Source organism: Astyanax mexicanus, chromosome 14 (assembly GCF_023375975.1).
Source record: "Astyanax mexicanus isolate ESR-SI-001 chromosome 14, AstMex3_surface, whole genome shotgun sequence".
NCBI classification, from domain to species: domain Eukaryota; kingdom Metazoa; phylum Chordata; class Actinopteri; order Characiformes; family Acestrorhamphidae; genus Astyanax; species Astyanax mexicanus.
This window is the reverse complement of record NC_064421.1, coordinates 35356407-35371163: the sequence shown is the minus strand read 5'-3', so window position 1 is coordinate 35371163 and position 14757 is coordinate 35356407. Positions and strand designations below refer to the sequence as shown.

Below are 14757 nucleotides of genomic sequence, written 5' to 3'. Positions count from 1 at the left end.
TAATATTTAGTGTATTTGGTGTAAAAGCTACTGACTGTAAAGCAATAATAAAATGATGTGCTATTCACTGCATTGCAAAAAAATAAAAATAATAATAACATGGTCATCATAACTTTCTCAGTTTAAATACATATTTATCCTCCTCAGTCCCTAGACTGCATGTCAACTACATGTTTGCCCCACAGTTCAACATTAGGGGCAGGTCGATGCTGTGAGATGCATTCCCTGTCCCTACTTTGTGGAGTATTTTGCTGCCTTTACTTTGCCATTACAAACAGTATCAGTTAGTAATGAATTTACTTTTGGTTGTAGTAATAAAATTAATAAATGATAGCTCTATATAGCATCGTGAAATACAGTTAATTATATAAATTAACATCTAAAAGAGATATATATATATACTGTTTTGATATGCTGTTTTGTGTAAGGGTTTGAAGCACGTTTTATCTAGCCTCTCTGGTGGCTTGCTGTCTGCTCCAGGACGTTTCGCGTTCGGTTGCTTAGTAATGAGACTCAGCTGATCAAGTCAAGTAGTTTTTATTGTCAATATGTCATATGTAAAGGACATGCAGAGAATTAAAAGTTACATTACTCTCTTCCCAAAAATTACAGCAAATACAGAAAATAGATATATAATATAAAATAATGGGAGGCTTCTCGCGCAGCGCCGTGCTGTACCGCCGTCTGGCCACAAGGAGCGCCAAAGAGGCGATCAGAGCGCGGCTCAGCGACTCGTGGCTGCTTCTATTCGTAGTGTTTCCTTTTAGGTGAGCTGCGGATCATCCAAACGTCAAAGTCGATAGCAGCTTAAAACACGGTTTAAAGTAGCTTTATTTATTTTATTTTTATTTAGAGCGTTTCTTGTCCGCCGCTTCGGCCCGGATGGCTCGCGCATCAACGGAAACATATCGGGGATAAATTCTGGCAGAGTATTTATTTATTTTTAAAAAGTTTAGCAGCAGCACTGACTCCAGCGTTTGTTTCGGGTTTCAGGAGCTGCTGTCAGAGCCAGGGCTCGGTTTTAAGTTTAGTTTGGGTTTTAGCGGGCAGACGGAGGCGGTTTGACCAGTTGTTTCTCTCGCTGTTCTCCGTCGGGATCGTGTCCGCGAGCTCGCCGCGTGCGTGTTTTCGTGCACCACCATGTCCACCGTCGACTCGGCCGCGAGGGACGGCGAGCAAAACAGAGGCGACGCCGCCGCCAAACTCGACCTTCCCGAGGAGGAACCCGAGAAAATGTGCGAAGGAGAACAAAACGACGCGACGGAGAAGGAGAACGAGCCCAGCACGACGAGCCAAGACACGAGAGAAGCAGAAAACAGCAAGGCGAGAGTGCGGGAGGCTCCACCGCCCAAAGTGAACCCGTGGACGAGGAAGAGCGGCGGCAGCAGCAGCACATGTCCTTCCAGCGCCCACACTGGTAACTACCTCCTCCTGCCTCCCTGTTTACTCCCCAAAACTTCACTTTTACACCCAGTAACAACCACACCTGCAGTGGGATTAGAGACAGCGGCTGTGTGTGGAGTTACGTGGCGCTGTTTTGTACTTTAGCGTGTAAATAGCCTTCATGTTGTCCTCATTAACAGCGCCGTGTGAGCTAGAGCTGAAGTTTAGTGAAGATTTAGCTAAAACTCTAGAAACTCCTCTGTGATATACTACTGACACATAGAACATTCACGCTGTCCTAATAACAGCCTCTAAAATCTCCACTCTATCGTGTAACTAGCCTCTAGAACCTCCACTGTGATATACTACTGATACAAATAACCTCCACTGTATCCTATTACTAGCCTCTAGAACCTCCACTGTGATATACTACTGATACAAAACCCCCACTGTATCCTATTACTAGCCTCTAGAACCTCCACTGTGATATACTACTGATACAAATAACCTCCACTGTATCATATTACTAGCCTCTAGAACATCCACTGTGATATACTACTGATACAAAAAAAACCCCACTGTATCATATTACTAGCCGCTAGAACCTCCACTGTGATATACTACTGACATAAATAACCTCCACTGTATCCTGATACTAGCTTCTACAACATCCACTGGATCCTGTTACTAGCGTCTAGAACCTCCACTGTGTCCTATTACTAGCCTCTAGAACCTCCACTGTGTACTATTACTAGCCCCTAGAACCTTCACTGTATCCTATTACTAACTTCTAGAACCTCCACTGTGATATACTACTGACACAAATAACCTCCACTGTATCCTATTACTAGCCTCTAGAACCTCCACTGTATCCTTTTACTAGCCTCTAGAACGTCCACTGTCATATACTACTGATTCAAAGAACCTCAGCTGTTATGTACTTCTGACATATAGAACCTCCACTGTGATATACTTCTGCCACAAATAACCTCCACTGTATCCTATTACTAGCATGTAGAACCTCCACTGTGATATACTACTGATTCAACCCCCCCCACTGTATTCTATTACTAGCCTCTAGAACCTCCACTGTGATACTACTGGCACAAATAACCTCCACTGTATCCTATTACTAGCCGCTAGAACCTCTACTGTGATATACTACTGATACAAAACCCCCCACTGTATCCTATTACTAGCCTCTAGAACCTCCACTGTATCCTATTACTAGCCTCTAGAACCTCCACTGTAATATACCACAGACACATAGGACCTCAGCTGTTATACATTACTGACATATGGAACCTCCACTGTGATATACTTCTGACACAAATAACCTCCATGGTATCCTATCACTAGCTTCTAGAACCTCCTCCTGTATCCTATTTTAAGCCTTTAAAACATTTTCCTATTACTAACCTCTAGAATCTCCACTATGTCCTATTACTAAGCTCTAGAACCTCAGCTGTGTCCTATTTTAAGCCTCTAGAACCTCCATTGTATCCTATTACTAGCCTATAGAATCTCCACTGTGCTCTATTACTAACCTCTACAGCCTACATTGAACCTATAGAACCTTTACTGTACTAGGTTATGTTACAGTAAGTTTAACTTCTAGAAAAATGTTTTCTACTTCTAACTATGGGTGTAAGAAAATAACTGTATATCAAAAACACATTATTGATAATTAATGATTAGTTCACATGTTGTCAGACAGTAGTTAATTTAGTATCGTGTTTAAGCCCTTACTGTTAGATTGTAAGTGTTGTAAAAGTAAACTTTACTTTTACTCAGATTTTATACATTTACTCAGATTTTATGAATGTGATAATGTGTATTTATACTATAAGAGTTTTTCTAAAATAAGATATGGATAATTGCAATGTGTTGTATTGTTTACAGTGTATCACAGTACATGGCGCTATATACTGAATATAGAATCTTAACCCCAACACTGTTATACGTATTGTAGCGCCAAGCTCTTGCAAATACACAGCCCTACTGCTAACCTTTAGAACCTGTACTTTATTGCTAGTCTTTAGGTGCTTCACATCTATTTTTCACTCTTTACCATGGGTTTAAGATTGACTGGTAATTTAACCTGTAATACTTTTACTATAAATACTTTATAGTGCTTTACCACTACACTGTAGAACTTCAGGCTTTATCATACTCTGCTACATACCTCTAGAACATTCCCTGTGCTATATTACTTTTGTATTGAACTTTTACATCAAATTTCTCTGTTTTCTGTTATTGTGCTATATTACTAGCTGTTAGAGCAATTTCTGTGCTGTATTGCAGACTTCTAGATCCTTTATTTCTGGTTTTAGCAAGCTCTGTTCCTAATGTGTAGAAACTTTACTTCAGACCTGAAAACATTTGGAAGTGTTGGAGGTGGTTGTTGGTTGTGGTGCTGTTTGTCAGTGTGTTGTCAAGTGTTAGCTGTTGTTCATACATGGGCAGGTAAAGAGCAATGAGAGAGTGATAGACAGAGAGCGTGTGTGTGTGCGTCCACCCTAAACCCTCCACTGTAGTCATCTTACACCCATAGTGGTGAGAAAATGCAAGCCTCTAATCTTGACTCGCCCACTGTATAAGACTCTGCTAAACAGATATTCAGTATTATATAGGGGGTCAAGCTCCTAATGCCTCCATCCTGTTGTGTTCCCCTGTGTTCTATCATCTAAATCAGGTTCTAACTATCTTGTTCCCCTGTCATTTAAAGCTATTACTGCAAACTCAGCTCTCAGTTCGTGGCCTGTGGACATATGGTCCTGCCTGCCAGGCTGTAAATAAGTCCAGTGTCACAAATACCCCCTCCTAGCCTTCCTCAGGTCATCTGTTAGAACCAGCTCTGCACCACACACTCTTTTCCCAGACCTGACGAAGATAATCCCACTATTTGCCCACAGCATGCGAGCCATCAGCTTCTTAAACACCCCATTGTCGACGCAAAGAGTGATTCGGTTTGATCCAAAGTGCTTTAGACGTGACCAAATAAAGTTCTCTATTTTGATCTACCTGAAAAACACCTTCAACAGTGAGAAGATCGTCTGTTCCTGTTCAGCTTTAATATCTATTGACGTGGTCCTGATCATTGGGTTCTATCAGGGCAGACTTGCTGATGAAGCCAGAATGCAAGGCCCTATCCACCCCCCTCCCCCTGCCTGAAAGCCTGTCTGATCAGATTGCAGGCAGAGAACACGTGGAGTTGCTGACAGCTGCAACTCCAGCCAGTGCCTGCAGAGCACAGGGGCGAACAGAGCAGAGAGAGAGGCCTGACAGAGTGTGGTCACTGCCCTGCTTCTAGACCTGCTCATTAAAGTGATAGTGCCCCTCACCCGTATCCCCTCCCACGACTTGAGGTCCACTTCTAATGCTTATGTAATTAGAGCAAACCACTTTTTTTAAAGCTTTTCTGTTTTCATGAAATATGCTACTTATGTGTGTGCCTTGTAGACATGTACAGTATATATATGACACATTTAAATGATCTCTGTTCTACTCTGCTGAGCTATATAGTGCCTTTTTCAGCAAGCATCCAAGGCTGGGACACAGGTCATAACTTGACTATAAGTGGGCAGGGCTTAACTGGTCTATTTCAAAACCCTAGAACCTTCACTGTAGACATTACTCTGCTTTGCTACTAATGTCTTTAGAAAACCCTTAGATCCTTCACTGCACTTTATTGCTAAGTTCTTACATGCTCTCTAGTCTTGGCTGTGTTCTAATATTAACCTAGAACATTCACTGTACACTTTAATTTGTTTTATTATTAACCTCTAGAACCTTTACTCAATTTATTATGTAATACTAATACGTTTTAACATGCTTACTGTAAAATTTACTAGACACTTTACTACACAGACTTTACTATACCCTGTTAGTAATTTAAAACCATCACTTCAGACTTTACTATGTTTTAGTATTAACCTATCAAATCTTTACTGCAGACAGTTTAATGTGCAATATTACAAAAAATTAGCATGTTGTTGACTTATTCTCTATTATTAACTCTCATTTAATTTAGAACATTCACTGTAGACTTAACTATGCTCTATTACTAACTTCCAGAACTTTCACCCTTTATTGTGCCTAATTTTTAACCTCTAGAACCTTCACTTCAGACTTTGCTGTGCTTTGTTTAGAACAACTGGTCTGCTCTTTTACTAGTCTACAGAAACTTCACTGTAGATTTGTTATTGTGCTGTGATGTACTCTGTTAATGCCATCTAAAATTAATAAATGACTAATTCACTGAGCAAAAGGGCCAAACTGTGGTAGGCTGAGTAGTCTGATATACGGTATGTGCATTGATTTGTGACATCGTACAACCAAACAACTAAATTTAATTGTTTTAAAGAATGACTAGTGTGGACTGAGAAACATTACATTTTGATAGGCCTGTCATGATATTTCTTTAGGACTGTATATTGTCCCAAGAATTATTGTGATTAACAATAATATTGTCATTTTAAATAAATTAAATGCTTTAAATGTTTTTTTCCTGCTTCTGGGCTTCCAAAGGTGCTTTAAGAGAATGTGCCACAGTAATAATATACTAGCATAATAATACTATTACACCATATTACAGTGACACTAACATAGTGCTGGGCGATAAAATGATATCGATATGTATCGAGTTATATATTTTCTTCGATAACTATGATAAGCCGGACGATAGGATTCGATAAACTTTATTTTCTATTTCCCGTTTAAGTAGAGCTGCGAACAGGCGCAGCACGCTGAACTGCATGCTCAGCCACACTTCAGCACGAGTGAGGGGTTAGTATATAAACATACAAAGAAGCAGCACTTTCTGTCTTTTTTCCTAACCCTCACTGTTTCTGTTAGAAAACCCTGAGGGCAGAATTCTCCTCTGTCTCTGTTGGGTAACAGAGTCTGTTGTGCTGGATATTTTACTAAATACAGAAGATTATATAATCTGTGTAGCTGCATTTAAGCGGAGCTAAACATTGCTGTTACTGAACAAGTTTTAAAAACACTTGTTAAGTAATGTAAGTCTAGTCTACTGAAAGCCAGTAATGTTAGTATAAATCTGTACTGCAGAAGAAGTGCATCATTTCAGAAACTTGACTTTATTCCTCCCACCTCCATTACAGGTCACTTGCTTTAAAATATTTAAACGTTAGCATAATTTAAATGCAACAACACCTAAAGGCTATTATTTTAATAAACATTAGTAGTAAATAATCTCAAAATAACAACAAATAGAAAATAGAAAAACAGGAAAACATATGTAATACATACTTTTTATATGACCAAAATATATTAGACTAAAACTAGACTAAAATGTGACTAAAACTGATAATATCCGATAGACTAAAATGTAACAAACTATTATACATTTTATTAAAAAGACTAAGACTAAACTGTATCAAAATCACCTGTGATATACTTTTGTATTTTGGTTTATGTAGTTGCCTGCATTCAGAAAAAGAATAATCCTTTAATTACATATATTCGTCTGATCAAAGACACAGATGGCTCAGCAGCCCTGATCTCTTCCTATACATGTATTTTTTAATGTAAATGTCAGACAAATTCCAAGCAAGGGACACCAACATGTTTAGCATGTGGGCCCTGAGGCAGGATCTCTCAGGGAGAAAAATGTTAATGTTCCATATTCAGCTCTGTAAATTGGGCTGGATGGTTGTGCTTTAAATAAGATTTCAGGTTGGTAGTATTGCCAGCTTTTGTTGCCACTGTTGTGGAACAAAGTAAACAAAGCAAACAAAGCAAACAAACAAAGCAAAGCTCATTTGCGTTGATGGTTTTCCTCACTATTTTGACTCCCACATCGGAGCCACATGTGGCTTTAAATCAAAGCCCATCCCGGACTGGACTTTCTTTGAAATTTCTTTAAAGCTGTTTTAAGAAAGTCCTTTTAGCCTCGAATATCTTCGCAAGCTAACACATCTCCACAAACACACAGTCTGTGTGTGTGTGTGTGTGTGTGTGTGTGTGTGTGTGTGTTTGTGTGTGTGTGTGTGTGTGTGTGTGTGTGTGTGTGTGTGTGTGTGTGTGTGTGTGTGTGTGTGTGTGTGTGTGTGTAACGTGATGTTGCTGTTTGACAGATTCGCAGAGAGAGCAGCACAGGAAACCTATTATCAGCGTTGACATACATGATCGTGATTAAAAAAATTATCGTAAGATAAGTCGATAACATGGATATCGTGACAGGCCTACATTTGGACAATGTTTACTCCCCATTTACCCCTCTTTAAATCTTCCTGCAGTATATTTAGAACAGGGCTTTCACACGTACCAAGTCCTGTTCTGTTCTACAGTTGCATCAGTCACTCTCAGGTGTTTTTATAGGTTTAAAAAGTGTACTGCATTCATTCATCTTATTGTTACTCAAGTCATTCTGTGTGTTCTGTCATGTCTGTGTGACTTACAAGCTGTAATGAAAAATGTTCAGTGAAGTTCAAATATAGATGTACGAAACACGCAAATATGAACATTATAATGAATATTTTTAATTTTAAAAAAGCATATTTCGCCCTCAATGTTTATTTCTTAAAAGAAAATACAGCTAAATATGATAGATAACTGATATTTTAAGCTTTAAATTGGCATATTGGGTGTATTTTGAACCTTATTCATTATTGAACCTTATATATTATAATTATTCATCAACACAGCCAGATATTAATTATGATATTTATCTGGCCCGCCGGTGGGCCAGGATGCGTTAAGAGGTTTAGACTTTTACTCAGGCAAGTATTAATTATTCAGATGGTTATTTAGGTAGCTGGCTCGTTTATTCAGATCTGTATTGTGTAAACTGAAATAGGAGATGTAAAGTTATTCACCAGGAGATGGGGACGGCAGTAATCCTGCTCCATAGCGTTAGTGTTCGGCTCGGTTAGCGTTAGTGTTCGGCTCGATTAGCAGGTTACTCAGGTTTGGTTGTTTACCGTTTGCTGTTTGAGCAGAAAGGCACGCTGCTGTAGTAGCAGCACTTTGCTATTCTGCTCTATTTTGTCTGTATGTTCTACCCGAGCTGTTTACCCTGCTATTTTTTTACTCCTGCATTCCAAACCAGGAAATGGTATTGGCCGATACCCATTGCCGATACCGATACTGTGGGTAAGTGCCAGTATTGGTGCCAATACTGGTATCGGTGCAACCCTATTAACAATGTTTTGCCTTGACCACGCAGGCCAGTGGCTATCCAACTCAATAAAAGAGGTCTAATGTCAAGCTCAGACTACACAACGTTTTTGTCCATCACAATGTTCACTATGTCAGATTAAGCAGTTATCTTTGTTCCGTGTCGGACTCTGGGAACTGGCAACACTACACGTGTTCGTAGGTCATCGCGGGGGAGGAGGATAGAATCAGACAAATATAGGTACGGAAATGATTTGAGTGATGGTAGCACTTTTGTTCTCAGAAAAAAAAAAAAAAATAGGGGGAGAAGCGACTGTGGGCTCGTTCCTGGGTGACCCACAAAGGACATCCCCGGCTTTGTGTACTCCAGAGAGAACCTGAGGTATGGTAAAGATGCAGCTACTAGGTTTCAGTGCATGTTAACAGAATATGTCATGAATAAAGTAGATTTAATAGATGATCTATGTCTGCTGACTTTCTCTATGCCCAGAATGAATTGGCTTTTCAAAAACTCGCCTCTATCACATTTCACATTCTGTGGTAAATAAATATGTTCAGAACCCTATTTGTTTTTTGTGTACATTTTCCTCCTAAACATTGCTGGATCCTCTGAATTATAAGATCATATTAAAATTATATATATATAATATATATATATATATAAGGATGTAGCCTCTGCTGTCAGCTTTCTAGCTACTTACACAAACAACAACCAATTTTAGTAGAGCCAGGTAGAGTGAGACAGAGTGAGGACGCAGTCCACAGTGTATACACACAGACGCAAACACACAACTAGTTTTTGTTCTACAACATGTGTAGCTAAGCCAAATTTATTAAAACTATTAAGCAGGGGTGTGTCTAGAGCTGGGCTATATAGCATATATAATAATATATATAATATATATATATATATATTATATATATTCATGTATAATAAATATTTCCCCCTACTAAATATCAAATTACAGATCACAAAGAAATGGTTGGAAATTAGGTTTACATTTATTTTGGTAAATTTCCTCAAGTGCAAGCAGACTGGCACTGACAAAATTACCATATATATATATATATATATATATATGTGTGTGTGTGTGTGTGTGTGTGTGTGTGTGTGTGTGTGTGTGTGTGTGTGTGTATATATATATATATATATATATATATATATATATATATATATATATATATATATATATATATATATATGGTCATTTTGTCAGTGCCAGTCTGCTTGCAAAACTTAATTTATGTAAAAGGGTCCTGTGATCTACGAGCTACACCAGAGAATTTATATCTGAAAAGAAATGTTTTAAAGATCAGATAATCTATTCAGATCTGTGTGAAAGTTGTCAGCATGACCTCAGCAAGTCACAGAAGCCGACAACGGCTGGAGGAAGCACACGCACTCTATCACACGTCAGGATGATGCTGCAGTCGCAGGGGAACTCTGAAAGCATCTTTTATTCACCCTCAGTCTGCTTTGAAGAAGGATTAGAATGAAATATTTCTATGTACAAGTACACGGAAAAGTCCTGAGACAGCATTGTGTAAATTGTGTTGAACACTAACAGTGTGTTCATGGCATAGTGATGTGAATTGTAAAGAGTTGGGAGTTGTACCGATGGATGGTGGAAACTGACAGCTGAAATCTCAGAGAGTTTTTGTATCCTTCATTTTAAATCATGATGTTGAACAGTCTTTTCCTGTTATTTAAAAGTTGTGTTTTGAGGCTCTCATATTGCCACTCCTCAGAGAAAATGCAAACTCGCAATTGGCGCTTTAACCCTTTCTCATAATTCTTTTAATTCACCTGAGTATGTAGGTCAAGGGTCGGTGAGCTTAGCAAACAAATCTTGTGTTCCAAAATTAGTGCCTAAGGTATTTAAATCTATAAAATGACAAGGGTGCCCAGATTTATGCACCTGTCTATTTTTGTTGAAATTATTATTGTACACTTAAATCCTTTAAACTTTATTTCACTTCTCAAATATTACTGTGTTATTATCTGCTATATGATGTATTTAACTGAAATCACTGATGTGAACAACCATTAATTCATAAAGATAAATCATGAAAATGATCAAAGGTGCCCAAACTTCATCACCCCATCACACATTAAGCGTCACAATTCAATTCAACTTTGTCAATAGTGCTGTGTGATATGACGATATATATAGTGGGGACGATAGAAAAGTGTTTATCGTGCTACTTACCTTCTACAGTCCCTATCGTTTCTACAGTAATTTCATCAATTATTCATGCAAATTAGGGTTGGGCGGTATTGAAGTTTTCATACCATCATACATCGTCAGATTATATGGTGGTATAAGGTATTACCGTCATATAATAATTTTAATTATAATTGTAATTATTTCACTAGAACCGTCACGCTGCCGCTGCTCCTTCTGTTTTATAGGTGTTGCATCTCATAGCGCTGGTAAAGCTTTATATTCTGTCTGTTAAGTTACTGCTTTGAGATTAGTACAACTTTATTGGCCTTTAAATTGTAGTTTTTGTTCATTTCTTTTTTTTTCTTTTTTCTTTTTTGCTATTTCTTTGTTGTCTGTTTGGTTGGTGTTGTCGCCCAGACACAGTTTACTTACTTTTACGTTTTTTTAATGTAACTAATATTTATTTTTGTACCTGTGTGTTCACTATTTCGTTTTGCTTTTTTAGAATTTGTTAGATTATATTTCTTTTAGCATTTTAAGCTTAGTTTAGTTGGTTATTTTCCTATTTCATTTATATTTTTCTGTTTTAAACACAACTCCACATTGTTGAGATAATTGACGTTCATATCATGTATACTTCCCACAGTATATTTGATCTTGATATCGTTTATAATACACAGTCATCCTGCATCGGTAAAATTTTTATTTCCTTTATTACTGACTGGAATTTACTGTATTTTTGTTCCTTTGTTCACAAAAATACAAACTAAAAGGCAGGAAATGTCTGCGCAGCAACGCAGGCTCTCCCCACACGGGAGAATTCTCGCAACAGGGGTGCCGGAGGCTCGGCTACACCACCATGGGAAAATCTGGACACTGTATTATCTGTAACACTACATTAATAATCTGCAGGTTATAAATATAGATAATAAATAGATAAATGGCGATTAGCCCTGTAACAGATAATGAGCGAGAAAATGCCCCTTTCAGTGCTCCACTCTTAAAAGGCAACCCACGCAGTTAGAACCACATTTCTAAAAAAAAAAAAAAAAAAAAAAAAAAGAACCACATTTCCCTTAAAATACTACGACTTTATTCTCGTAATATTACAACTTTATTCTCGTAATATTCCGACTTTAATCAAACATGCAGATGAGCTCTCCGTACCGATAAAAAAATCATCAGTGTCTGTTTGGCTTAAAATTACGAAGGCGTTTTAGGGCCATATAAAAAATTAATAAAAATAGTTAACTTCGAGAATAAAGTCGTAATATTACGAGAATAAAGTCTAATTATTATTCTCGAAGTAAACTGTTTTTATTTATTTTTTGTATGGCCCTAAAACGCCTTCGTAATTTTAAGCCAGGTTAGCAGCAGGCTACAGTCTGATAATACTTACCTCTGAACGCACTTAGTGCGGTTGGCGACTAAAGCTAATGCTGCTCCGGCAGTGCTAGCCATGGTTAGCAGCAGGCTACAGGCAACTAATACTTACCTCTGAACGGTGAAAGAGCTAATGCTAATACTGCGCCAGTCTCTGTATAATGCTGTGCTTCAGCAGAGTGGCTTTACTGCTCCTTACAACTTGACTGGTAGAATTAATCCATAAAGCTCACTGGATTATAAGGCACACTGGCGTTTTTGGGGAAGATTGCGCCTTATAGTGCGAAAAATACAAAATGTACAATGTGGAAAAAATTCGAAATAGCAGCTAAGTGCTTTAGCTAGATATAAGAAAGAAGTAAGACAGAGATTTAGATGTTTGAGTGGAAGTGCTCTTTCCTCTTTGGCCGGCTTCACCGGTTGCAGTAGCCTGGAACGCAGGAGGCTATACTTTAAGTGACCAGGATATGCTGAACCAAGCTGCACTGAATTTGAGCCGTAGGGGTCTCTGTGGATCTTGAGTCTGTCTGGGGTGCTTTTCGCACTTCTAAGTTCTGCCTTTTTTGTTGCGCCATAATTACGTTCTCAGTTATTGCTAACGTGGATTAACTATTTTGGTAATTTGTGAAATAGATTCAGAATCGTCCTTGACCGAATCAAGATGCATCTTTGATTCACTTTTGATTGCCCAGCCCTAGTGGGTGTCTCCTCTAACACAGATGGGTTAAAAATTGAAATTGAAATCTGTAGTTCTGCTGTGTGATGATGCAAAGTGTTTTTTTTATTTTTTCTAGAGTTCTTTGGAACTCTTTGAATGTACAGTAACTGGGCTTTCCAGAGAGCTGGGACCTGTGCATCATGTGGAACATTTCACACCTGATAACACCTTGCTTATGTAAACCTTGCCTAGTGTGGGGTTGCTGGCTCAGTGTGTGTTTGTGTGTGTGGACTAACAGCTGTGAGATGACCGTCGGGCCTCTGAATGTCAAAAGCCTTGTAAATCCCCTCGGACGCACTGAAAGGGCACCAATGGTTTCAGCAAAGCGGAAAACCCACCCGGATTAGAGGAATTGACACATTAGCACCGGGCCGCAGTGGACCACCACAGGGATCTGACCTAACCTGTGTTATTGTTGCTCAGGGGGGAATCAGCCAGTTCTAAATCCTTATCCTTTTTTATGTGGTGAGCTTCTTTAGTGTTCGTAATCTCAATCTCACTTGAATTTTTCCATCTCAGCTTCACTTAGTCTTTCTGAAATCAAGGCTTTTTTTAAAAGTAAATTTCCAGGAAGGCTTTTGAATAGATTTTGGAGCAAAGCTGTGAGTAGGGATGTCCCCTGATGAAGATCCTGATCACTGATATAAAAAAAATATGACGTTGCATTGTCTACATCCATGCTGTGGCATCTTAGTGGCATAAAATGGTCTTGATTTGTAGGCCAATAAAATGAATTAGTTAAAATAAAATAAATTAATTATCGTGACAGGCCAAATGGTATTTGCTTTCTCTCATATCAGTAAAGGGCTTAATGTACAGTCATGAGCTGGCCTGCGTGTTTGTAGTGGTCTGTAATGATAAAGGGAACACTGTGTTCATTAAGGGCAGTTTTATTGCATGTGTAACGCTGTGGGGGAACTATACTGATAAATAGAATATATTTTGCTGCAACTTTGTTGTTTCAGCTGTGGGATCGTTCAGATGGTGAGACTAAAGTGTGTGAGTTTGTATGGAAGATATGTATACATGTTTGTTATTTGGGCTGGTCAGTAAATGCAGGAGTAGGCTGGTATGTACATACCAGCGGAGTAAAAAGTGTTTGCCCCTTTATGATTTCTTATTTTGTTTCATGTTTGTCACTCTTAAATGTTTCAGATCATCCCATACATTTAAATAATAATTAAATAAATAAATAAATTAGTCAAAGACAATACAAGTAAAGGCAAAATTAAGTTTTTAAATGACCTACATGCCCTGTGTGAAAAAGTGTTTGCCCCCTCAGTTAAAAGATAATTGTGGTTTATCACACCAGTTTCTCTAGCCTGATTACCGTCACACCTGTTCTCAATCAAGAAATCACTTAAATAGGACCTGCCTGACAAAGTCAAGAAGATCAAAAGCTAGACATCATGCCAATATCTAAAGATATTTAGGAACAAATGAGAAAGTAATTAAGTCTGGAAAAGGTTATAAAGCCAAGTTTAACCAAAATTACCCTAACTCATAATAACCTAACTCATTCTCACGATTTCTCTGTATATTACTGTATATTATATTTTATTTATTTATTTTATTTTTTATTTATTTATTTATTTTGTACGTGACTGGGCTTTTATATAGATTTGTGACTTACTCTACTGTTAGGAGTACATTTAATGTAAAACAGAAAGGCTTTATATCAAGGCTTTGATTACTAATGGGTTTACTTTGTCCCACAAAATTACACAATATATGAAGGAACTATGTTCTGCATTAGCAGAAAAACAGCAGAAGAATGTTAACAATAGACCAATAGATGCCAACAACCTTAACTTGGCTTCCTTCACAAAACTAAATATTTTAAAAAGTCCCATAAACACTATAAATGGATCTAAAATACTCAATTTATTTAAAAGACATATTTCTCAAAAGCTCTATTGTACAAATCAGACACATGTTTAATATAATTATACAATATTATTA

General features: G+C 37.9%; 1 protein-coding gene across 3 annotated transcripts in view; it reads left to right on the top strand.

Moving 5' to 3' along the window:
- The first annotated feature begins 717 nt into the window (after window positions 1-717).
- Window positions 718-14757, top strand: part of larp1b (La ribonucleoprotein 1B) — a 67487-nt gene continuing 53447 nt past the window's right edge. The window contains exon 1 of one of the 3 annotated variants that reach the window (XM_022672716.2): window positions 718-1417. In XM_022672716.2, the coding sequence (XP_022528437.2) occupies window positions 1141-1417 (277 nt within the window). In that variant the 5' untranslated portion in view covers window positions 718-1140. The remainder of the gene's footprint in view (window positions 1418-14757) is intronic. The other 2 variants (XM_022672717.2, XM_022672718.2) reach the window with 2 other exon arrangements.